Raw genomic sequence first — 25,070 nt, forward strand, 5'->3', positions numbered from 1 at the left:
AATTCCGTGACTAGTCTGTGTCTGACACGTGACCTTCAGTATCTCCGCGGGAGCCGTTTGGAGGTCACACTAGTTAACACTTTAACTATTCCATAATAGTTCATTGTGACTCTTCCAGCTTATCCCTCAGTGATGGGCAGCTTGATATTCTAACGAGGCTTCCTGTGACTCTTCTCTCCTTAGAAGCAGAATTGCTGGGGTGTAGGTCATGTGCTTAAGTTTGATCTAGAACACCGTTCTCCAGAGTGGGGTCACCAACTTATCCTTTGAGCAGTGCGAGTTCTCGTTTCCCCACACCTGTCCCGGCACCACGTGTCAGGCTTAACCTATGCAAACCTCGTATCTTGTTCCTAACTCTTACTTCCCTTACTTCTAATGAGGTTAAATGTACAGTTTTTAAATTCACCAAAAACTGGTTACCAGCTGTTACTAATGACCGTTTGATTACTTTTTAAATGTGTTTTAGATTTGTCAACAGCCTGAGTGTGGAAAGTGTAAAGCCTGTAAGGATATGGTTAAATTTGGTGGTAGCGGAAGGAGCAAACAGGCTTGCCAAAAGAGGAGGTAGGTTTGGCCAACGCTTGTTCTTGAAATGGAGGAAAATGCCAGCTGATGGCAAATAGGCTTTGTGTGGGATGGCTGGGTTGACAGGTACAGAGCAGGCAGGGTCCCTTTGTCTAGCACTGTCACCAGGCCTGTCCCTGTTTTCTAAGTAAAACACCTTCAGTTGGTTTTACTTTTTTTTTTTTTTTTTTCTGCCTGTGCCGAGAGGCTTGTGGGATCTTAGTTCCCCGACCAGGGATTGAACCCGGGCCCCAGCAGTGAGAGCACAGAGTCCTAACCACTGGAGCGCCAGGGAATTCCCAGTTGGTTTTACTTTTAAAAGAGGACCTTGCTTATAATAACTGACTTTTTAGGTGTCCCAACATGGCCATGAAGGAGGCAGATGATGATGAAGAAGTGGATGACAATATTCCAGAGATGCCATCACCCAAAAAGATGCATCAGGGGAAGAAAAAGAAGCAGAACAAGGATCGGATCTTTTGGGTTGGAGAAGCTGTCAGGGTAATCCAGGAGCAGGCTCTCGGTCGTTTTAGTGCTGCCCTTCTGAGAAGCCAGTTGTCCTGTGGTATCTCGCTGCCAGACGTCTTAAGCAGCCTGAGCCCTGCAGCTGAGAAACCTGCCCATTTGTCCCGTGAGCAGAGCAGAGCTGGCTGAGAGGCCGAGGCCTGTGGTCAAGCACCTGAAGTGCATTTTTTTGCTTGTACGCCCAAGGACTCAGTTTTCCTCACACTCCAAAATGGGCTTTTAAAAAATATATATATTTACTTATTTTATTTATTTATTTTTGGCTGCGTTGGGTCTTCGTTTCTGTGCGTGGGCTTTCTCTAGTTGCGGCCAGCGGGGGCTACTCTTCGTTGCAGTGCGTGGGCTTCTCATTGTGGTGGCTTCTCTTTGTTGGGGAGCACGGGCTCTAGGCACACGGGCGTCAGTAGTTGTGGCACGCAGGATCAGTAGTTGTGGCTCTCAGGCTCTAGAGCGCAGACTCAGTAGTCGTGGTGCACGGGCTTAGTTGCTCCACGGCATGTGGGATCTTCCTGGACCAGGGCTCGAACCCGTGTCCCTTGCGTTGGCAGGGGGATTCTTAACCGCCACGCCACCAGGGAAGTCCCCATAATGGTCATTTGATACAGTTCTTGGGGTGTCAGACTGGTTCCCCTTCCAAGCTTGTTTTGAAGAGAGCCTTCACAGTCCCCTCTGGCCTAGGAGTAGGTGTTTGGGGGCACTAGCAGACCTCCTCCTGGGGGTTCTGTGGTTACCTGCCTGTAAGGGTCAAATCCTTAACCAAAGCTGGAGAGTGAATGTCATCTCAGTGTTGTTCCCTAGATGTCCATAAGCCAAAGATGGTCAGTTCCCTCAACAAGCGTGAGGCCTACCCTGCTGGATGCTGCTCTAGGCTGAGGCATAACTAAGCCCCTGCCTGTGACACACGTACTGTCAGGAGGGTGGGGGGCAGGCGGGGTGCTGGGGCCACAGAGGCTTCCTGGTGGGGCAACGTCTGAGCTGAGACCGAAAGTTTGGAGAGTAGCCAGTGCATGAAGGTCTGGGGAGGAACCAGAGTAGAGGCCCTGAGGTGGGACCAGCTTCCCTTGTGGGAGAGAAGGAAGGAGGTCCGTGTAGCTAAGGGAGGTGTGGGGAGTGGGATACGGTGCCATTACTATTGAGTGCTAGAATCCCATTTGCTGCTGAGACAAGAGGGCAGAGGTGGTGATAGAGGGATGTGAGCGGCCTTTGCTGCAGGCTTCCAGCCAAAGAAGTTGGATGTTCTCTATAGTAGCCAGGCTGGTAGAGCTCGCAGCTTCTTGGAGAAATTGTTAGGAGTGATACTTTCCTATAAAGTAACAGGAACACGCAGGTCAAGCCTAGCATGGACCTTCAGACCCATCCTCACCTGAAATTAAGCTCTTGTTTTCAGACCGATGGGAAGAAGAGTTACTATAAGAAGGTATGCATCGACTCGGAAACCCTGGAAGTGGGGGACTGTGTTTCTGTTATTCCAGATGATTTGACTTCAGCCCACACTTTCTGTTGAGTAAGTAGGAGGTGCCTATTTTGTAAGAATAGCAGCAGCTCTTTGCCCTATACTAAAACCAGAAAATACATGTCCCCCAAGGAGACTCGGTCCAGATCTGCCGGTCAAGTTAGAACTTTCTTCCCGCCCCCTCTTCTGGCTCCAGGGTCACGGCGCTGTGGGAGGACAGCAGCAACGGGCAGATGTTTCATGCCCACTGGTTCTGTGCTGGGACGGACACGGTCCTCGGGGCCACGTCGGACCCCCTGGAGCTGTTCCTGGTAGACGAATGTGAGGACATGCAGCTTTCATACATTCACAGCAAAGTGCAGGTCGTCTATAAAGCCCCGTCGGAAAACTGGGCCTTGGAGGTGAGTGCCTGGCGCCCCTTGTGTGCCCCTCCTCGATGTGTGGGGTCATCATGGCTGACGGCAGCCTCGTCCCTAGGGAGGCGTGGACCCTGAGGCCCTGATGTCGGAGGATGACGGAAAGACCTATTTCTACCAGCTTTGGTATGACCAAGACTACGCAAGGTTTGAGTCCCCTCCAAAAACTCTGCCAATGGAGGACAACAAGTACAAGTGAGTGCCGCGAGTGGGCCCCTCGGGCCGCTCTGCTGGTGCTCGAGGACGCTGTGCGTCTGCATGAACCCCCCCCCCCCACCCCGAGCTTCTCCTGTGCTTCTCTCTGCTGGCTTCGCTTTCCCCACGTCTTCTGGTTGTCTTCCTCACCAACCAAAGCCCAGCCTGACTTGGTTGCAGTGGCTGTAAGTGTGTGGACAGCCTGGTGGGGAGTGACCCTCATGAGAAGCTGTCCCATCCAGGGACAGGATGTGCCTTTCTGGGTTCCTCAGTGTCTGTACCACAGATCTTGTGTCTTTTCTCATAAGCGAGATCTTTGATTCCATTTTGTTCTAACTGGTGGTTGAATGCTTTTAGGGAGGCTTGCTTCTTAAAAAATGTTTAGTGCTCCACGTCTTCCTTTCTAACCTTGGTACCTCACTTGTTTTAACTAAAAGTGGCAGCTGGCACCTCCAGAGCGGGCAGTGTGTGACAGTGAGGCCGACAGGGCCGAGGCTAGGAGGGCTCGCTGCGATGCCTCTGGTGTTTCTCCAGTCAACCTGGGGCTGCCTTTTGACTCAATCTGTTTTTAAGGCAATCTCTAACTCTCCTTTTAAGGGTTTATTAATCAGAAATAATGTTGCATTTTACCAAATACCTCTTCAGCCTTTAGAGATGATAGCGTGAGCCTCCTCTGATGTTTGGAGTTCCTGTCTTTACCACCGTCTGCATTATCGCTCGTGGTGGATTCTTGACCATATTCTAGATTGTTTGTTAATGTCTTAGGGTTTTTATATCAACTACTCAAAAGTGGGGTTGGCTTGTCATTTTCCTATCGTGTGTATCTCTGGGCTTTGGTCCCAAATAAGTGCTTTCCAAGTGTGAACATCAAAGTGCGGGAAAGCCAGTTCCTCCTAACATCTGTAAATCCTTCCTCTTGGTCACCAGAGTCTGGATTAAGCCAGTGGCAGCTGCTTGTGGTCACTAACAGCCACTTAAGGGCCTTTGGTTTCTGTCCTTCACTCCTTCAGGTTCTGTGCAAGCTGCGCACGTCTGGCTGAAATGAGGCAGAAAGAGATTCCCAGGGTCATGGAGCAGCTCGAGGACCTGGATGGCCGGGTCCTCTACAGCTTAGCCACCAAGAACGGCATCCAGTATCGAGTGGGCGATGGCGTGTACCTCCCCCCCGAGGCCTTCACCTTCAAGTGAGTGCCCCTTGCTGCAGTCAGGGCCAGGAGCTCTGGGCCAGTACAGAGCTGGCTCCACAATGTCCCCCACCCCGCAGCCCAGTACCTGCTGCTGCCGAGCTGTCACAGTGTCATCTGGGGTGAGCAGACATCATCCAGCCGTCCAGTGCAGAGCGACTGTAATTCTGTGGCAGTGAAGCTGTCTGTGAAAGAAGTCAGACAGAGAGCCCGCTGGCTAAGGGAGAGAGCACTAGGGTCAGTGGTGGGTTCCTGCCCAGCTGGTCATGGCAGAGACCCCCTCCCAGTTCCCATCTATCAGATGGGGAGAGGAGTACCTTGCTTGCCAGGCCCCTAAGGAATAAGTGAGTTAAAAGAAAATGGCTTATTAGCACAGCGCCTGGCTTAAAGTAAAGGCTGACTGTGAGTTACTTCTTGGTAAATGGGAATTGCATCAAAAGACTTCCGGGACTTCCCTGGTGGCGCAGTGGTTAAGAATCCGCCTGCCAATGCAGGGGACACGGGTTGGAGCCCTGGTCCGGGAGGATCCCACCTGCCGCGGAGCAACCAAGCCCGCGCGCCACAACTACTCAGCCTGTGCTCTAGAGCCCGCGCTCTGCAACAAGAGAAGCCACCACAATGAGAAGCCCGCACACCGCAGCAAAGAGTAGCCCCCGCTCGCCACAACTAGAGAAAGCCCACACAGCAACGAAGACCCAAACGCAGCCAAAAAAAAAAAAAAAAAAAAGACTTCCACATCAGAGAATTGACGCTCTTCAGGGAAAAATCAAAGCCACAGATATTGTCCACACTTGATCCATTCCTTGTTCGTTCTAAGAACTAGTGCGTGGTTGGATTTACAGCCAACATTTTCTGAGCTTAGCTCAGTTTCCCGACGTACAGTTCCATTTTCCTCGAGTCCTAAGCGGAGCCCAGTCCCCAGCCTCCATTCAGTCACCGTAAATGACAAAACATCGGTCCTTCCAGACCTGCGCAGTGCGTGTGCATCACGCCCTTTAGCTCCAGTTTTCGGCCTCGAAGGGGAGGACCCCCTGTAGTGCTGTTTACCAGGTGCTCCTGGCACAGCCGAAGCGAGAGCACAGGTGTTCAGAGACACCTCTGGAGCCCGTCAGACTTCGGGGGTCTGATGGGAAAGCACAGCAGCTGCCTCCCTGAACTGCAGTCTTCAAAGTATGCAGCCCTGCGGGCTTGGCAGCCTGGCATCTGATTTGATGGCCTGAGTTAGCCAGTACGTGGTCAGGCCAAATTCGGCTTGCCCAGACGGCGAGTCTTCTCCCCATGCCTCTCCCGCATTGCCTCTGGGTCGATGCCTCAGTCAGAGTGCAGGATATGCCATGGTAACAACTTCAAAATCACAGAAGCTTACTTCTTGCCTGTACTGTGTGTCCATTGTGGCTCAGGGGGCTCAGACTGTTGTGTCACGCGGGGACCTGGGCTGACAGAGCCTCTGCCTTCTCAGAAGTTGCCAGTCTGAGGCAAGGGGAAGCTCGCTGCAGGCTCTCCTGGCGGTTCAGTGCTCCTGCTCCAGGCTCTTGTGCGTCTCTGCTGCGCATACGTGTGGAGCTGGACGAGTCACGTGCCAGGAAGTACAGTCCTGCCCGGAGGCTGGGAGCGGGGAATACCTGAACAGCCTTAGCGACTATACCCGGAGCACAGATGGAGGGTACCCATTTTAAAGTGTGGGTGAGATTGAATCTCTAAATCTGTTCTAAGGGTACTTAGCTGCATTAGTTTAAGGTGTTTGAATTTAAGTGGTTATTGTCACTGGTCAGTCATGCTGAGACTACTTTTTAAGGCTTCGTGTTCAGCCACTCGTTAACGGTTGCTTCTCTGCAGCATTAAGCTGTCCAGTCCTGTGAAACGCCCCCGGAAGGAGCCTGTGGATGAAGCTCTGTATCCAGAACACTACCGGAAATACTCTGACTACATCAAAGGCAGCAACCTAGATGCCCCTGAGCCGTACCGTATTGGCCGCATAAAAGAGATCTTCTGCGTCAAGAAGAGCAACGGCAGGCCCAACGAGACCGATATCAAGATCAGAGTCAACAAGTTTTACAGGTCGGTGAAGCCTCTGCCCTTCAGGGGGCTCTGCCTGAGGCGGGGTGGTGACAGCACACACAGTGGTGGTCTAAGAGTTGGGTGGAGGTGTCTGTTCTTCCAAGTGTTTCTGATTACCTGGAGGGTCCTGAAGATGACCACAACTACATATCACAGCCCTCGCTTTCTCTCTTAAAGCTGCAGAGCTTTGTCCAAAAGAAACCCGTGAGCAGAAGTCCAGAGTGTGACAAAGACAGGCGTGGAATGTCCTGGGCTCTGCCTGAGGCGCCCGCAGAACCCTGAGTTCTGTCTACGACTGTCCGTGTTCTGCCCCCCTCCCCATTCCCCATCCCCCTGTTCTTCTCAGGCCCTCTTCCCTGTTCTGGGGTTTCTCTCTGTCCAAGGTCTTGGCTTCACTCAGTCTTTTTCTGGGATCCTAATAATGGTTAGGAGATAACCTGAAACTAATCCATACACATAGGTCTAAAGTTGCTCCATGTCTTAGCTAATGTACGTGGAAGATTTTTTGAAGTCTTTGCAATAATCAGTTGAGTAATGAGAAAGAAAAGGAATCTGGCTGTTATAGGCGAATGAAGGCAGCTCTAGACATGCTTTTTAACAGGAGACCAGCAGCTGGTCTTAACACAGGACAAGTCTTTTGGGGCTACACTGGGGGCATGAAGAGCAAGCAAACCGTTAGTTGAGTTCATGGCAAGGAATCCCACTTAGTCTGTGGTTAGTGCCAGCTAAGGGGGTTAGTAATCAAGGTGACTTGCTGGGGTGGGGAATGGTCTTTACCCACCGATCATCTGAGCACTCTCAGGAATGTGCCATTTAATTGCCTGTCAGCTCGAGGCAAAAGAACTAACAAAGACCCTTGCACTCGCAGGCCGGAGAACACGCACAAGTCCACCCCGGCGAGTTACCACGCAGACATCAACCTGCTTTACTGGAGTGACGAGGAGGCTGTGGTGGACTTCAAGGCCGTGCAGGGCCGCTGCACCGTGGAGTACGGGGAGGACCTGCCCGAGTGCCTCCAGGACTTCTCTGCCGGTGGCCCCGACCGCTTCTACTTCCTTGAGGTGTGGGGCCCTGGGCTCACTGGAGGGAGGGCCTTGGGGTCAGACACAGCCCCCGAGAAAGCAGTTTAAGTATCCAGAGTACGAATCTGTGACATTCAAGTTGTTCTGGAATTTAACACTTTGGGCTTAAAACAAAACAGAACGTCACATTTGAGTGTCCTAAGGCAACAGCAATTTTTGAAGACTGTTAGGTGGCCTCTGCTGGCCTGGCCAGTGCCTGTGAGCTGGGGAAAGGTTCCTCTAGCCCTGGGAGATGCAGCCCTGCCCCCAGTGCCTTCAGCCAGGGATCCGTGTCCAGGCCGGGGCCGTACAGCTGAGCCCGTGGCCTGGTTATTGAGAGTAGAGCCAGCAGTTTGTTGATTAAGCTAATCACTCTTAAGTTGTTTGAGCATGGCTTTTCTGTGATAGGCATGTATCGTTTTAAGATAACCTGTGTTTCTCCCAGGTTCCAGCGTGTACAGTCTAATTGTAACATTTGCCTACTTTTAGAATGAGTAGTCCAGTTACTTCAAATAGCAGGAATTTCAATGTCGGCCACATAAAATGTGTGTATTAGTAGAATTTTTCCCTTATCTCTACTGTAATAAAAATCAAAGCACTTGGGGCTTCCCTGGTGGCACAGTGGTTGAGAATCTGCCTGCCAATGCAGGGGACACGGGTTCGAGCCCTGGTCTGGGAAGATCCCACATGCCACGGAGCAACTGGGCCTGTGAGCCACAACTACTGAGCCTGCGCATCTGGAGCCTGTGCTCTGCAACAAGAGAGGCCGTGATAGTGAGAGGCCCGTGCACCGCGATGAAGAGTGGCCCCTGCTCGCCGCAACTAGAGAAAGCCCTCACACAGAAACAAAGACCCAACTCAGCCAAAAATAAATAAATAAATAAATAAATTTATAAAAAAAAAAAAAAAAAAAAAAAAAAAAAAAAAAAAAAAAAAAAAATCAAAGCACTTTTTGCTTATGGCCATATTTAGGGAGAAATTAAGTAGATCTTATCAAATTAACTTAAATCGTATTTGTTAGAGAGGGGAGTGGTGTTTCTCTTCCAGACTGTTGTGGTTCTTTCCTTCTCAGGCCTATAATGCCAAGAGCAAAAGCTTTGAAGATCCTCCAAACCATGCCCGTAGCCCTGGAAATAAAGGGAAAGGGAAGGGGAAAGGTATGTCGTTACTCCCCGGGCTTCTTTTCAAGTCCGTCTCCTATAACTCGATTCTCATGAATCAGTCGGTATAAAAGAGCAGCCTCTGACGTTACCTCACTCTGCTGCCGCCAACTCAGAACGAGGCCGTCTCTGAATCACCAGGGTGTTTGAAGAGAGCACGCTAGGGCCCTGATCTGACTTGGGGCCTGTCTCCTGCAGGGAAAAGCAGGACAAAGTCGCAAAGCTGTGAGCCGAGCGAACTGGAGACGGAAATCAAGCTGCCGAAGCTGCGGACCCTGGATGTGTTTTCTGGCTGTGGGGGTTTGTCGGAAGGGTTCCACCAAGCAGGTAGGCTCCGGGTTCCTGTCCGCACAGCTGCTAAAACCGGACCGGGCACGTTCTGCCTGGAAGACCTTTCTGGCTCTGGTCACAGTTCTGACTAAAGAGTCTCATGCTACAGGGGGTTCACAGCTCATCTTTGTCCTTGTGTCCCCCAGGCATCTCGGAAACGCTGTGGGCCATCGAGATGTGGGACCCCGCGGCCCAGGCGTTCCGGCTGAACAATCCCGGGTCCACGGTCTTCACGGAGGACTGCAACGTCCTGCTGAAGCTGGTCATGGCCGGGGAGGTGACCAACTCCCGCGGCCAGAAGCTGCCGCAGAAGGGAGACGTGGAGATGCTGTGTGGCGGGCCGCCTTGCCAAGGCTTTAGCGGCATGAACCGCTTCAACTCTCGAACCTACTCCAAGTTCAAGAACTCCCTGGTGGTCTCCTTCCTCAGGTAAACAGGCTAGAATTCCCTCTGCGTTCGGTGCTGCCCCAGGGTGACTGGACGGTCGGTCCCGGGGCTGCGCCGCGGGCGTGCCAGGGCCGAGCCGTAACTGCTTTAGCCTTCGCACCTGCCGAAGGCGGTGTGCTGAGTGAGACGCCGGTCTTTGCCTTCAGGAAGTTCACGGCTGCCCCTCCGCTAGGGAGAGACCTTGAGAGTTGGCAGGTGCGTCTTGACAAACGTCAAGCATTTGGGAGTGGCTTCTGGCAGAGTAGGTCTCCTCCTCTCTCGTGTCTCCCACCTCCACAGCTACTGCGACTACTACCGGCCCAGGTACTTCCTCCTGGAGAACGTCAGGAACTTCGTCTCCTTCAAGCGCTCCATGGTCCTGAAGCTCACGCTCCGCTGCCTGGTCCGCATGGGCTATCAGTGCACCTTCGGCGTGTTGCAGGTGGGCCTCCTGGGCAGGGGCAGAGCGGGCCGACGGTGTGGCCGGAGAAGGGGCCGAGCAGTCCCTGGACAGCAGCAAGCTGTCTCACACTGAAAATAGAGCTCAAAGGGACAGGCCACAGCGTGGTAACCTGCGGTGCGGGCGAGGGCTGGGGAGACGGCTGCTGGGCCCCCCGCTCCCATTCAGCTTCCATAGTGTCTCGGCCTCACTGATCAACCTTGTTGGCAGCCGTGTTCTTTCCCTTGTGACCGTGGGCTGCTAGGCAGGTGGCACGGCTCCTGGTGTCTCCTCTGGCCCCTCTTCTCCCCAAGTGCTTCTTCACGTGCTGTTTAAAGAGCTGGCTGGGATCGCCAGCGGGCTTCGCTCCCATCTTCTCCAGGGGCTACCGGCCACCTCCTGGGATCTTTCGTCCTCTTCTCCGGTCCCACCTCCTGTTAGGCATGAGCCCGTGGGTTAACTAGGGGCTCTCCGGGTGAGCTCCACACCAGCCAGACGCCCCAGAAAGTCAGGTGCTGCGGACCCCAGCCCTCGGCCCAGCTGATCGGAAGTGCCCACTGACCATGTGTGTGTCTGGCCCTCCCCTGTGCAGGCTGGTCAGTACGGCGTGGCCCAGACGCGGAGGCGGGCCATCATCCTGGCTGCGGCCCCCGGAGAGCAGCTCCCTCTGTTCCCAGAGCCGCTGCATGTGTTCGCGCCCCGGGCCTGCCAGCTGAGTGTCGTAGTCGACGACAAGAAGTTTGTCAGCAACATTACCAGGTAGGAGCACCCCCGGCCAGCCCGCTGTCCTGGCGCTTGTGAGCCTTCCCCGGCGAGGCCTGGTGCGGGTGGACCTCTGTGAAGAGGCCCGAGCCGAGGAGAAAGTGTTAGCGAGGAGCAGACAGCGCCGCGTCCGGCCTGCCCTGCGAATGCTCTGCCACCTCTGGTCTCGTTCTGACCCCGAGTGCCCTGTGTCCAGGGCAGTGGCCAGAAGCCTGGCCGCAGTCACGGGCAGAGCCCACACTATAGCCTGTCCCCTTTTCAGACGGGGTCTGAGAAGAATACTGCCCCTGTGACCTCGGGCGGCCCTTTGACCCCGAGCCGGGTTGCCTTCTCTGGAGAAGATGGTGCCAGCAGTCGGGGGACAGCAGTTGTGACTCACACACACGGTAGCTGTGTGTGTCCCCAGAGGTGCCACGATCTGTGCTCTGTTGCAGGTTGAGCTCGGGTCCGTTCCGAACCATCACCGTGCGGGACACGATGTCCGACCTTCCCGAGATCCGGAACGGAGCTTCGGCGCAGGAGATCTCGTACAATGGGGAGCCCCAGTCCTGGTTCCAGAGGCAGCTCCGGGGCTCGCAGTACCAGCCCATCCTCAGGGACCACATCTGTAAGGTAACGTCACCTCCATGAAGCGGGGCCTCCTCCCAGCGGCCTCCCAGGAACAGCTCTGTGGTGGGAGCCCAGCCAGGGCTTGCGGGGGAAGCGGGATCTGACCTCGGCCCCCTTCCAGCTCCTTCTGCTCTTGGCCCCTAACGCAAACTCCGCCACCTCAGCCGGCCCCCGGCCTCACACCTCACTGCCTCCTGCTTCTCCCCTTGCACCCCACCCCCGCCCCAGTACATGGTCCTAGAAAGTGTCAAGCAGAGCTTATACTCTGCCTAGAATCGGGCTAGAATGGTGTGTCTGGCCTTCGTCTCCTATGACTGGTCTTGTCTCAGCACCGCTCTTCTCTGGGTATCTCCCAAACGCACCAAACCCCAGCTCTCCCCGCCGCCGGCTCCTCCTGTCCTGCAGGGCTCAGCTCCGACGTCACCTCCTCAGAAGCCCCGCGCTTGCCTGAAGCCGTCCCTTCACCCGTTCCCCCGTCGTTCCACATCCCTGCTCTGGTGTCTTCATGGCACGTGTATAACCCCCAGGTTGTTGATTGGGGTCACTGCTTGTCTCCCACAATGGGATACAAGCCCCTTGGGGGTCCTGGTCACCGTGGTATGCCCAGTGCCCAGTACTATGGCGCCCAGCCCACTGCACGTGGTCAGGTGCTCCCCGAGCTCAGCGACAGCTGGGCCTGCTGTGCTCTTCCAGGACATGAGCGCCTTGGTGGCCGCTCGCATGCGGCACATCCCTCTGGCCCCGGGCTCAGACTGGCGTGACCTGCCAAACATCGAGGTGCGGCTCTCTGACGGCACCTTGGCCAGGAAGCTGCGGTACAACTACCATGACAAGAAGAACGGCTGCAGCAGCGCCGGGGCTCTCCGCGGGGTCTGCTCCTGTGTGGAAGGTGGGACCCCCGTTTGTGCCCCGGCCCCCAGGTGTGGCTTCCTCAAGTTTGGGGTGAAGCCCCAGCCCCCTTGGGCTCTGCAGCAGGGCGGTGGGCTCGGGGGAAGGAGCACGGTCTCCGGGGTTTCTCAGCAGGAGATGCCGGGGCTGCCGCCCAGGAACCCAGCGGCCCTGGGTGGGGTGCAGACTTGCCAGGCCTGGGTGTCCCTGCTGTGCGCGGCTGCTGAGAACAGGGTCCGTGATAAAGCTCTGCCTGGCAAACGGGGACTGTCGGCTGCTGTATCGTCCCGTTCCCGTCAGCACAGCCCCATCGCAGCCCTCTCTTCCAACAGGCAAAGCCTGTGACCCTGCGGCCAGACAGTTCAACACCCTCATTCCCTGGTGCTTGCCCCACACCGGGAACAGGCACAACCACTGGGCCGGCCTCTATGGACGGCTCGAGTGGGACGGCTTCTTCAGCACGACCGTCACCAACCCCGAGCCCATGGGCAAGCAGGTAGGTCTGAGGGCCGCTCGGGCCTGGGCGGGGCGGAGGCACGGGCTTCGCGGCTGGGCCGGCCCTCCTCACCGCCTCCTGCCTCTGCGCCCCGACCCGGGGTGGGCTTCCCGTGGCCCCGTCTCATTCCCACCCCCGTCGCGCCTCTTGTCCCCAGGGCCGCGTGCTCCACCCAGAGCAGCACCGCGTCGTGAGTGTGCGGGAGTGCGCCCGCTCTCAGGGCTTCCCCGACACCTACCGGCTGTTTGGCAACATCCTGGACAAGCACCGGCAGGTCAGTGGAGCGGAGTCGGCCCGGGTCTCCTCCCCCCTGAGGAGGGGCGACCGGCACCACGCACGAAGCGGCCCTGGTTGTGGGGGGGGAGACCAGGGGGGCGGGGGTCGGTGGGGAGCTTGACTCGCAGTCACTTCCGAGGGGACGCTGAGCCCCCAGAGCTGGGGGCTGACTGGCCTCAGCACTCCCACGAGGGGGTGGTCAGGAAGGAGGGACCCTGTCCCTGGGGCCCAGGGTGCTCCCGGGTCAGGCGGAGTCGCCAAGTGTGTCGGGTGCCGTGGACAGCTGAGGCACGTTTAGCCCAAAGGAAAGTTCCAGCGCATTGCAGAGAGCGGACGAAATACACGGTGGTGAAAATTCACTGTTGCTAAGGGTTGAAACGAACCAATAATTCCTCCTGTTTCTCAGGGTGTTCCGTTTGGCTGTTAATGAAATGTATTTCCAAGGAAGGCAGGCATGTGGCTGAAAAGGCTGGCAGTGCCTGGGGGTCACAGCGAGACCCTCCCGTCTCGCCCCCCCTCGGCCATCCTGTGCTCTGGGAGCAGAGCTCTCAGCCAGAAGTGAAACATAGTAGCTTCCATATCCGGATTCTAAGATTTTCTAAAGCCCTTTTAAGGCCCCCTTCTCTGAGTGGTGCTTGACCTGCTGGTGTTTGGGGCGGGAGGATGGGCTGGGTGGAGGGTGTGAGCGCCATCCTGAGGGAAGGGCTTTGGAGGCCTGTGTGAGCCTGAGACCGGGGGCCCAGTGCCCGTGTCCGAGGGGAGGCTAGCGCTGACTCCAGCCGTGCCGGGCCAGACGTCGCCCTCCTTCCCTCCTGCAGGTGGGTAATGCTGTGCCACCGCCACTGGCCAAGGCCATCGGCTTGGAGATCAAGCGCTGTATGTTGGCCAGAGCACGAGAGAGCACCTCAGGTATGGTAGGGAGTGGTGGGGACAGCAGGGGTATGGCTTTAGGCTCTGAGACTGGGGCGGGTCACCCACCCTCCCTGGTGGCCTCGCGTCTCTCAGGGTTGCTCTGAGATGAGTGAGCGTGTGGGTAAGCGCGGAGCACTGGGGCCCGGCACGCAGTGGACGGGTGGTCAGATCTCGGGGCGCTTGCCTCTGTTCTGCTAAGTGAGTCTGGGTCGGCTGCGCCCGCCTCAGACACTAGCCCATAACCCAGGTGGTCTGGAAACCTTTAGGGAGCACCTGAGCACTGTTCAGTCTCTGAATGCTGATGCAGAGCTGCTGCAGGTTCTTATGAGGTGGTCCTTTAACGTCAACGCCTGGGCATTAACGTAGCTCCTGGTTCACATACCTGATGTGCTTGCCTGTTGCTTTGTGTAGCATTACATACGTTCCCTGCAATGACTCTCCCTTTTATTTCTCTTCAGTTAAAATCAAGGAGGAGACTGCTAAGGACTAGTTCTGCCCTCCAATCGCCCTTGTTTCTGGCACCAGAGATCCCCAACGTGCACTGATATTGTTGTATTTTTAACATGTCAATCTGTCAGTTCAGATGTGTTGTACACGGTGTTTGTGGCCTTGGCTGACATGAAGCTCTTCTGTGAGATTTGCTTATCGACTAATTTGACTTAGTGATGAAACTGTGCAGTACTTTGTCCGTTCTGGATTTTAAAAGTTTTTTATTATGCATTATATCAAATTTACCACTGTATGAGTGGAAATTAAGACTTTATGTAGTTTTTATATGTTGTAATATTTCTTCAAATAAATCTCTCCTATAAATCACCCTGGGTGATGACTCCTGATTTACCACGGACTTCTGGCCACCTCTCAGCTGAGGCTGGATGAGAGTGGGCTCCTCAGTGTCTCAGGTGACCCCGTGGAGGCCTCGTCTGAAGTTAGACGTTCCATGCGTGTTTGGGGTGGGGGTGGTGGCTCAGTTCTGGCCAGTACGATGCAAGTGGAACTTGCTGGTGCGGTTTCCCGAACGCCCTTTAAAGGAAGAGTCTTGGACTCCCCGTGGCCTTGTAGCCCTTTGGTCTGGAGCGGGCTGTGATGCCTGGCAAGGCAGCAACTGTCCTGTGACCATGAGGCCAGAAGCCCCATGCAATGGATGGTGGAGCAAAAAGAGTCACTCGTAGCCCTGGCCTGCCACCCCCAGGCAGAACCCTTATTTGCTTAAGCATCTGGGAGGTGGGCTTTCCATACTTTCAGCCTGACTCAGTCCTACTGAATTCTGAGATGAACAACCCTTTTCTTTGGTTTGTCTTTGGGAAAAGACCTGCTATAAAATGACGACAAAGCAGAAACAGACAAAGACATGTGAGTCACCAGCACACACAACCCAAAGGGCCGCTGTTAGGATGTCAAGTAACACCTGCCCCACCACCTCTACGTGTGCTTTTAGGAAAGCACTTGGTGGCACCTCAACTGTAACTGTCCACGTAAGTCACGGGTGCCTTAATCATAAGACTAAGGGACTAGGACTTCCCTGGTGGCGCAGTGGTTAAGAATCCGCCTGCCAGTGCAGGGGACACGGGTTTGATCCCTGGTCCGGGAAGATCCCACATGCCGCAGAGCAACTAAGCCTGTGCGCCACAACTACTGAGCCTGCGCTCTAGAGCCCGAAAGCCACAACTACTGAGACCTCGTGCCGCAACTACTGAAGCCTGCGCACCTAGAGCCCGTGCTCCGCAACAAGAGAAGCCACCGCAAGGAGAAGCCCGCGCACCACAACGAAGAGTAGCCCCCGCTCGCCGCAACTAGAGAAAGCCACGTGCAGCAACAAGGACCCAACGCAGCCAAATCAATCAATCAATCTTAAAAAAAGACGAAGGGACTAGAGATAATTCAAATGTAAAATTTAAGCTCCTTCATGGTAATTAAGATGTTCCCTCTTCTCTTGTAAACGACACTGCACTGAACATCCTTGTATGGACTCTTCCATTGTATCCTTTAGGGAAATATGTAGAGAGCTTCCTGGATCACTGAGTATAAATGTTTTCATATTTCCCCTTCAGGTCATGTGGCTGACCTACCCCCCTGGAGAGGTTTTAATGCTTCTCCCACCAACAGTGCCACCAAGGACTTTACCCTACCCTGGCTTTTGCCTCTTCGATCCTTGTCAATGGAATAGTGAGTCTTGTTAGCATATTTTTTTTTTGGCCACGTGCATGGCTTGCAGAATTAGTTCCCCGATCAGGGTTTGGACCCTGGCCCTCGGCAGTGAAAGCGCGTGGGGTCCTAACCACTGGAACACCAGGGAATTCCCTTGTTAGCATTTTTTAGGAGTGATTCAACACTCCCAAGTGTCTGGTGGCCACTGGAATTTGTTCCTTATCTCCGTGGTGACACATGCTGTCACCTTCGTCCTTGCTGGGGGCTGTCCCCTGCTTGTGTTACTTTCATCTTGAGTCATTCTATCTTTGCTGTAAAGAGATTTTATTTTTTAGGGATTAGATTTATATTTGTCTGCTCTTCTAGTTTTTTAGAGCCTATTTAGAAAGGCCTTCCCCACCCCTAAATCAAACTAGTGTTTTCTTCTATATTTCTATGACATCTTAACATATGAATCATTTTTATGGGGCGGGAAATTGACATCTCAACTTATTTTTTCAACAGGTAACAAACGCACTTGGTAAACACAACAGCTCGACATGGTAAAGTTCCCCCGTCAGATTTTATTTTTTAGCTATACGTTCTGCTTTTTTTTTTTTAAGCTAAAAATGCATTAAAAAGTATATTGTGAGTAGAGTGAAAAGTATGCTAAGTCTTCATTCCCAGGCCCCCTGACCAAGACACCAAATCCTTGTCTTTCCAAAGTCCTTCTGTGCCCGAGTGCAGACGTGTGTGTCTATCTTTGCTACAAATAAATGGTGGCATCGATTATAAGCGCTTTGCACTTTGAAGGTTGTTCTACCTAGGAGTGTCTCACTGGATTCCCATTGTAAACTGAGGTCTAATATGAAATGCACAAGTCCTGGGTGTGCAGCAGTTTATTCTGGTAAATGAATCAGTCTGAGGGCCGACATCCTTATCAAACTATAGAATGTTTCCATCACCCCAGAAGTCCCCTGTGTCCCTTCCCAGTTCAGTATCCCCCCTTGCCACCACCAACAGGCAAACTCTGGTCCACCTCCATCTTCATGGATGACTTTCACCTGTTGGTGCAGTGTGGGCTTCTCTGTCTGGCTGCTTTCACTCAGCCTAATCGTTTTGAGATTCACCCATGTTGCTAATGTATAATCGGTAGTTGGTCCCTCTTTCTCACTATGCAGAAGGAATGCCCTTATTTTAAACCTCATTATTCTGTGTTTTAAAGTCTTCATATAGATATTACAAGTTTCTTAACTCGATTCCTAGGTATTTAATCCTTTTATTACTAATGTATACAGGATGTTATTTTCCAAACAGTGGTCCTTTGCCTACAGAAAGATTATTGACTTCGTATTTTGTATTTATATATATATATTTTAACTTAGCCAACTTACTGAATTCCCTCATTTTTGTGATACTTTTCCAGTTGAGGTTTTCGTTTCAGGTATTCAGTATGCTACCAGGAAAAATTTGAGGATCACGTTAGCATAAGGAGTGGAAACAGTGTTCTGTGGCTCAGCCCTTGGGTCTCAGCTGGGTGGTGGGCTGTCCCTCAGGGGTGCAGTTCCAGGGGTGGCCCAGGGTATACCTGCCTGTGAGGTATACCCACCTCCATGCACCCTGAGCTCGCTGGCCTGAGCCAGGCTTGTGGACCTAGGGGGTGCTGCTGTGCTTGGGTGGGCCAGAGTGAGGGGACACTGCTGCCAGCAGCTAGCTCCTGCCACCCTGGCCGACTGGCAGGGAAATTGTTCCTTCCATCACGGTGGAAGTTGAGTCTTTTCTGGGGAGAATAGTGATTGTAGTAGATTGGCGTACATGTACTCTATTTTTGTAAATTGAAGTATAGCTGATTTACAATGTTGTGTTAATTACTGCTGTACAGCAAAGTGACTCAGTTATACATTTACATACGTTCTTTTTTTTATATATTCTTTTCCCTTATGGTTTATCACAGGATATTGAATATAGTTCTCTGTGCTATACAGTAGGACCTTGTTGTTCATCCAATCTATATATAAAAGCTTCCATCTGCTAATTCCAGCCTCCCACTCCATCCCTCCCCCAACCCCCTCCTCTTGGCAACCACAAGTCTGTTCTCTATGTCTGTGAGTCTGTTTCTGTTTCATAGATAGCTTCATTTGTGTCATATTTTAGATTCCACATATAAGTGATATCATATGGTATTTGTCTTTCTCTTTCTGATTTATTTCACTTAGCATGATAATCTCTAGTTGCATCCACGTTGCTGCAAATGGCATTATTTTGTTCTTACTTATAGCTGAGTAGTATTCCATTGTATATATGTACCACATCTTCTTTATCCATTCATCTGTTGATGGACATTTAGGTTGTTTCCATGTCTTGGCTATTGTGAATAGTGCTGCAATGAACATAGGGGTGGATGTATCTTTTTGAATTAGAGTTTTGTCCAGATATATGCCCAGGATTGCTGGATCATATGATAATTTTTTTTTTAAAGATTTTTTTGATGTGGACCGTTTTTAAAGTCTTTACTGAATTTGTTACAATATTGTTTTTGTTTTATGTTTTGTTTTTTTGGCTGCAAGGCATGTGGGATCTTAGTTCCCTGACCAGGGAACGATCCCACACCCCCTGCATTGGAAGGTGAAGTCTTAACTACTGGACCTCCAAGGAAGTCCCAAATTGTAAGTAACCCCCTAGGTAATTCTATGTTTAGTTTTCTGAGGAACCTCCATACTGTTTTCCACAGTGGCTGCAGATTGGCATACATTTAATCAATGGAAATCCACTGGTGCTCAAAGCCTCATTACCGGACTTCCCTGGTGGTGCAGTGGTTAAGAATCCACCTGCCAATGCAGGGCACACGGGTTCGACCCTGGTCTGGGAACATCCCACATGCCATGGAGCAACTAAGCCCGTGCACCACAACTACTGAGCCTGTGCTCTAGAGCCCGCAAGCCACAACTAGTGAGCCCACGTGCCACAACTACTGAAGTCCGGGCACCTAGAGCCTGTGCTCCGCAACAAGAAAAGCCACGCAATGAGAAGCACATGCACCGCAACGAAGAGTAGCCCCCGCTCGCCGCAACTAGAGAAAGCCCGTGCGCAGCAATGAAGACCCAGCACAGCCAAAAATAAACAAATAAAATTAACAAACAAACACACACACACAAAAAAACCTCATTACCATTTGAGGTGACTATTCACAAATGCCCCCCCTTTTTTTTTTTTGGCCGCACAGCACGGCTTGTGGGATCTTAGTTCCCTGACCAGGGATTGAACCCGGACCCCGGCAGTGAAAGCACTGAGTCCTAATCACTGGACCGCCAGGGAATTCCTACAAATGCCACATTTTTAAATCATTGCAGCCTTTTCCGTCTTTTCAGCAGGGACTGTGTTTCATGATAACCAGATCGTGCCTGCTGATCTGAAGAAAGCTCTATTTCCAATAGAATGGCAATTAATAAATGTAGGTGAAAGAATAGACTGAGGTAATCATTTTGTAACCCTTAATGATCTAATTTATTCAGTCAAGAATCATGACTGAGATTTAAAAAAATTTTTAAACCATCTTAACCATTTTTAAGTGTACAGTTCAATGGCACTAAGTAATTTCACATTGTGCAACTATCAGTAGCATGCATCTCCAGAAGTCTCTTCATCTTGTGAAAATGAAACTCTGTCCCCATTAAACACCAACTCCTAGGGGTGTGGAGGAGGGATGGATTGGGAGTTTGGGATTAATAGATGCAAACTACTGTATAGAGAATGGATAAACAACAAGGTCCTACTATATAGCACAGGGAACTATATTCAGTATCCTGTGTTAAACCGTAAGGGAAAAGGATATGAAAAAGAATGTATATATATGTGTAACTGAATCACTTTATACAGCAGAAATTAACAGAACATTGTAAATCAACTATACTTCAATAAAATAAAATTTTGAAGAAGATGTGCTATGTATATACAATGGAATATTACTCAGCCATAAAAAAATGAGTGAAATGATGCCATTTCCAGCAACATGGATGGACCTAGAGATTATCATACTAAGCAAAGTCAGTCAGACTGAGAAAGACAAATACCATCTGATATCACTTACGTGTGGAATCTAAAATATGGCACAAATGAACTTACCTAAGAAACAGAAACAGACTCACAGACATAGAGAACAGACCTGTGGTCTCCAAGGGGGCGGGGGGTGGGGGTGGGGGAGGGAAGGACTGGGAGTTTGGGATTAGCAGATGCAAGCTGTGATATATAGGATGGGTAAACAACAAGGTCCTACTGTATAGAACAGGGAACTGTATTCAGTATCCTGTGATAAACCATAATGGAAAAGACGATGAAAAGGAATATGTATATGTATAACTGAGTCACTTTGCAGTACGGTAGAAATTAACACAACATTGCAAATCAACTATACTTCAATTAAGAACAAAAAACAAAAAAAAACCCCACTAACTCCTCATCCCTCCCCAACCTCAGCCCCTGGCACCCACCATTCTGCTTTCTGTCTCTCTGGATTTGACTCCTTTAGAGACCTCATATGAGTGGAATCACACAGTATTTGCTCTTTGTGACTGACTTATTTCACTGAGCATGATGTCCTCAAGGTGCATCCACATTGTAGCAAGTATCAGAAGTTCCTCCGCTCTCTTTTTTAAAATACTTCTCTTTAGGTTTTTTTTGGCCACGCCGCACAGCTTGTGGGATCTTAGTTTTCTGACCAGGGATTGAAACCGGGCCCTTAGTGGTGAGAGAACAGAGTCCTAACCGCTAGAACACCAGGGAATTCTCAGAAGTTCCTTCCTTTTTTTTTTTTTAATAGTTTTTAAAATAAATTTATTTGTTTATTTTTGGCTGTGATGGGTCTTCATTGCTGTGCATGGGCTTTCTCTAGTTGCAGTGAGCTGGGGCTACTCTTCATTGAGGTGAGTGGGCTTCTCACTGCGGTGGCTTCTCTTGTTGTGGAGCACAGGCTCTAGGTGCACGGGCTCAGTAGTTGTGGCTTGTGGGCTCTAGAGTGCAGGCTCAGCAGTTGTGGTGCACGGGCTTAGTTGCTCTGTGGCATGTGGAATCTTCCCGGACCAGAGCTCGAACATGTGTCCCCTGAATTGGCAGCCGGATTCTTAACCACTGCATCACCAGGGAAGTCCCTCGTTTTTAAGACTGAACAGTATTCCATTGTATGAATGGACCACATTTTGTTCATTCATCCATTCATGGACTCTGTGGTTGCTTCCACCTTTTGGCTAGTGTGAATCATGCTGCTATGAATGTGGATGTACAAATATCTGTTTGAGACCCCCCCCCCTTTTTTTTTTTAATCTTTTGGCCATGCCACATGGCATGTGGGATCTTAGTTCCCCGACCAGGGATCGAACCCGTGCTGCCTGCAATGGAAGCTTGGAGTCTTAACCACTGGACTGCCAGGGAAGTCCCGAGACCACACTTTCAATTCCCAGTAGAATTGCTGGGTCATATTTCTATTCTACAGAAATTCTATTTCTAATTTTTTGTGGACCTGTCATACTGTTTTCCACAACAGAAGGAGGGGTTTTTTGGTCTTTTTTTAGTGAAATAAATATTCAAGCCACAGCGGAAGCCCATTTGTGTGCCTCTCGGATCCCCGTCTGCTACTTCCCCAGACACAACCACTATGAAAGTGTTGGTCTGTCTCCTTCCTGTCCAGGTTTTCCCACAGTTATCACATGTCCCTAAACTCAGTTATTCTCTGTGTGTTTAGAAACATTAGGTTAATCTATTCTACCACACACATCTATCTGCAACCTGCTTTGCTCCCTCAAGCATGTTTGCAGTTTTTAAAAAGCAAGCTATAGAAAAAAAGATGCTGAATCCCACGACAGCCAAAACAAATGGTCAGCACTTGTTTCCTCTTTTTGTGTCATGAGGAAGCCTTTCTAACACCCCATCATCACCACGGTGACCATAATCACGCACATGTGTAATGTGCCTGTCAGCTTTGTCCACACTGACATGCAATCGTTTGCAACTACCAATCAAAAACTTACACAGACATCGTCACACAACCACTGATCTACCGCTGACTATTGCAGTCCTGGTTCTGGGGCTGGGCATGCACGTAGCAATAAGACAGACCAATGCCGCCCCTGCCTGTCTCAAGAACAAGACAGGCAGCCAAACTCCACAACGAACAAGGGGATTTGAAAGAGTGAGAACTGCTACAATCAAAATAAAGCAGAGAATTGGGATGGAGGGACTCTGATCTTTGCTTTGTTCCTCTCCAGATTTTATTATTAAAATGCACAGAACTTATATGTGTAGCTGGATTTTTTTTAAGGATCTGACCCCTTTTTTTTAAGGGTAGCTGGATGTTTTACGTGTGTATTTGTCTGTGTCATCAACCGCCCAGATCAAGATGGAGAAAATTCCCATCACCTGCCTGGCACCCCTCGCAAGTGGGTCCCATCCCCATAAAGAGATGGTCACAGTTCTGATTTCTGTTACTAAGCATTAGTCTCGCCTGGTTGAGAACTTCACACCAATGGAATCATATGGTATCTATTGTTTTGTGTCTGTGACATGCATCCGTGTCACCGTGCATCAATGTCATTTGCTCCTCTTTATTGCTACGTGGTACTCCATTGTAGAGATGGAAGACAGTTTTTTGTCCGTCCATTTGTTGATGGACTTTTGAGTTGTGTTATGACCTGAACTGTGTCCCCCGGAAATTCATATGTCGAAGCCCTAACCCCCAGTACCTCCGAATGTGAGTGTATTTGGAGATAGAGTCTTTAAAGAAGTGATTGAATTAAAATGAGGTCATTAGGATTTGCAGCTGCATGGATGGACCTAGAGATTATCATACTAAGTGAAGAAAGAGAAAGAGAAATACCATAAGATATCACTTACATGTGGAATCCAAACTGTGATACAAATGAACTTACGAAACAAAAACAGACTCACAGATATAGAACACAAATTTATGGTTACCAAAGGGGGAAGGGGGTAGGGGAGGGATAAATTAGGAGTTTGGGATTAGCAGATACAAAGTACTGTATATAAAATAGATACAACAGGGTCGTATTGTATAGCACAGGGAACTATATTCAATATCCTATAATAAACCATATTATAGGATATAGTAAAACCTCCCTCCCTCCCTCCCTCTCCCTCTCTCCCTCTCCCCCGTCTCTCCCTCTCTGGGAGGGAGAGAGGGGGGAGAGGGAGAGAGGGAGAGGGAGGGACAGAGAGGGAGAGGGAGGAGAGGAATCAGGGAGAAATCAGAGAAAGAACACACTATCGACATTTCTGTAAAATGACACCGGGGATCCTTACACAACCAGGAGAAAATAACACGGAGAGGCTCTTGCTCAGCTGGAGCTGGAACTGCAGACGGGGCCAAACCGCACCAGGCTGGCCACACATGTCCAGCCGCCGCCCCAGCCCCGTGAGACCGGTCACCGGGGCTCTGAATGTCTACTCCAGGGAGCTGGGGTTCACCCTCTCCCCCGGGAGGCCGGGCCAAGACAGCAGGGCCCCGGGCTGGACATACAGGGGGAAAAGCAGCCCCACAGGACAGCTTGTGCGAGCAGATTCAGCTGCCAGATTCCAGAGGCCCGGGATCACCCTGTGGCCCGTGAAACCCGGGAGCCACGTGGGTCTTGCTGCCCGGGACAGGGGCTTGGGGACCAGAAGTTAGGGCAGCAGAGGTTGGAGTGATGGACCTGAAGCACCTGCCTGGGTCAGCGTGCATCCGTGGCTGTCCCCGAAATCTAGCCGCCCAGAGGCAAACGAGGTGTCACATCTCATGCAACAGCCTGTTACACAGAACCGATGAGGATGCTCAGCCCCGTCTGAACCCCGGGCAGAGCTCACAGGCTGCTGCCCACCCGACCTGGAGTTTGCAAAACTGTCCACGGGGGCAAGACCGAAGCAAGTTTGTAAAAGGCTGAGGAACCGATCAACTGGGAAGGAGCCTGTAGAGACAGGAACTAAACGCGATGCCTGAGGCCTGGCTCGAGCCAGATGGGGCCAGAAACGTAAAGACTGCCACGGCCGGGGGGACTTCCCTGGTGGCGCAGTGGTTAAGAATCCGCCTGCCAGGCCATTTCGTGGATGACGGGTGTGAGAGAGCATCTGCGGGTGCCAGGCGGGAGGGGACCGGGAAGACCCAGCCAAGGGTGTGTGGATTTGAGCCTCCGCATTTCTAACCCGAGATCTCGAAATGCATCGTGATTCCTGTCCGTTGGAGTGTAAAGTTTATGTAGGGAATCTTGGAAACGACGGTAACACGACTGAATTGGAACGAGCTTTTGGCTATTATGGACCACTCCGAAGTGTGTGGGTTGCTAGAAACCCTACCGACTTCGCTTTAGTTGAATTTGAAGATCCCCCAGATGCAGCCGATGCTGTCCGAGAACTAGATGGGAGAACGCTATGTGGCTGCGGAGTAAGAGTGGACCTGTCGAATGGGGAAAAGAGAAGTCGGAATCGTGACCGCCTCCTTCTTGGGGTCGTCGCCCTCGACATGATTATCGGAGGAGGAGTCCTCCACCTCCCACACATCTCCAAGATGGAGAGCCTTCTCCGTCAGCCAGAGCAGGTCCCTTTCTAGATATAGGAGAAGAGAGAGATCCCTGTCCCAGGAGAGAAATCACAAGCCGTCCCGATCTTTCTCTACGTCTCCTAGCCGATCTAGGCCAAATGAAAGGAGATAGAAGACCACTTTGCAAGAGGAGTGGTGTACAGGCAGTAACTTCATTTGGCAAGAGTATGTACAGAAAATTCAAGTTTTGTTTGAGACTTCCGAAGCTTGGTGCACTTTTTAAATGTTTTAGTTGTTCACATTTGTTTGTCTCTTGGAACAGTGACACATAAAGGTGTCATTCTCTATGGTTTGAAATGGGTCATATGAGGCATGTAATATGAAGAATTGTTACCTTACAATGTTTCCTTAAGCAAAATTGAATTTGCTTTGAATTTTTAGTCCTGCCTAGACTGATAATAAAACTCTAACTCCTGCCCAGCTAAAGTGTGATGTTTAATATGATGGAAACAAAACTGGCAAACATTGAAAAGACTTTCTGTAGCTGGGATATGGTATGCAGCTGTAGTTAAGCAAGCAGTCTTTAAAAGCTGCTGTGAACACAAGCCAGCAGGTAAAAATTAAAGCTGCACCTTTACCCTAGATTAGAGGTTTAAAAATTCCACCAGTCT

At 51.2% G+C, this 25,070-nt stretch overlaps 1 protein-coding gene and 1 pseudogene across 2 annotated transcripts in view; both read left to right on the top strand.

Annotated features, from left to right (window-relative positions):
* Positions 1-14,533, top strand: part of DNMT1 (DNA methyltransferase 1) — a 42,995-nt gene extending 28,462 nt beyond the window's left edge. The window contains exons 22-40 of one of the 2 annotated variants that reach the window (XM_059918464.1): positions 467-564; positions 918-1,065; positions 2,477-2,573; positions 2,720-2,943; positions 3,020-3,153; positions 4,164-4,337; positions 6,174-6,395; positions 7,264-7,456; positions 8,529-8,613; positions 8,815-8,943; positions 9,093-9,375; positions 9,673-9,814; positions 10,404-10,570; positions 11,008-11,185; positions 11,876-12,071; positions 12,403-12,566; positions 12,724-12,840; positions 13,661-13,756; positions 14,213-14,533. In XM_059918464.1, coding sequence (XP_059774447.1) covers positions 467-564; positions 918-1,065; positions 2,477-2,573; positions 2,720-2,943; positions 3,020-3,153; positions 4,164-4,337; positions 6,174-6,395; positions 7,264-7,456; positions 8,529-8,613; positions 8,815-8,943; positions 9,093-9,375; positions 9,673-9,814; positions 10,404-10,570; positions 11,008-11,185; positions 11,876-12,071; positions 12,403-12,566; positions 12,724-12,840; positions 13,661-13,756; positions 14,213-14,299 — 2,934 coding nt within the window. In that variant the 3' untranslated portion in view covers positions 14,300-14,533. The remainder of the gene's footprint in view (positions 1-466; positions 565-917; positions 1,066-2,476; positions 2,574-2,719; positions 2,944-3,019; positions 3,154-4,163; positions 4,338-6,173; positions 6,396-7,263; positions 7,457-8,528; positions 8,614-8,814; positions 8,944-9,092; positions 9,376-9,672; positions 9,815-10,403; positions 10,571-11,007; positions 11,186-11,875; positions 12,072-12,402; positions 12,567-12,723; positions 12,841-13,660; positions 13,757-14,212) is intronic. The other variant, XM_059918463.1, reaches the window with a different exon arrangement.
* A 9,471-nt stretch (positions 14,534-24,004) lies between these two features.
* Positions 24,005-24,571, top strand: LOC132364075 (serine/arginine-rich splicing factor 3-like; annotated as a pseudogene).
* Positions 24,572-25,070: the final 499 nt, after the last annotated feature.

This window comes from Balaenoptera ricei, chromosome 3 (assembly GCF_028023285.1).
Source record: "Balaenoptera ricei isolate mBalRic1 chromosome 3, mBalRic1.hap2, whole genome shotgun sequence".
Classification (NCBI taxonomy): domain Eukaryota; kingdom Metazoa; phylum Chordata; class Mammalia; order Artiodactyla; family Balaenopteridae; genus Balaenoptera; species Balaenoptera ricei.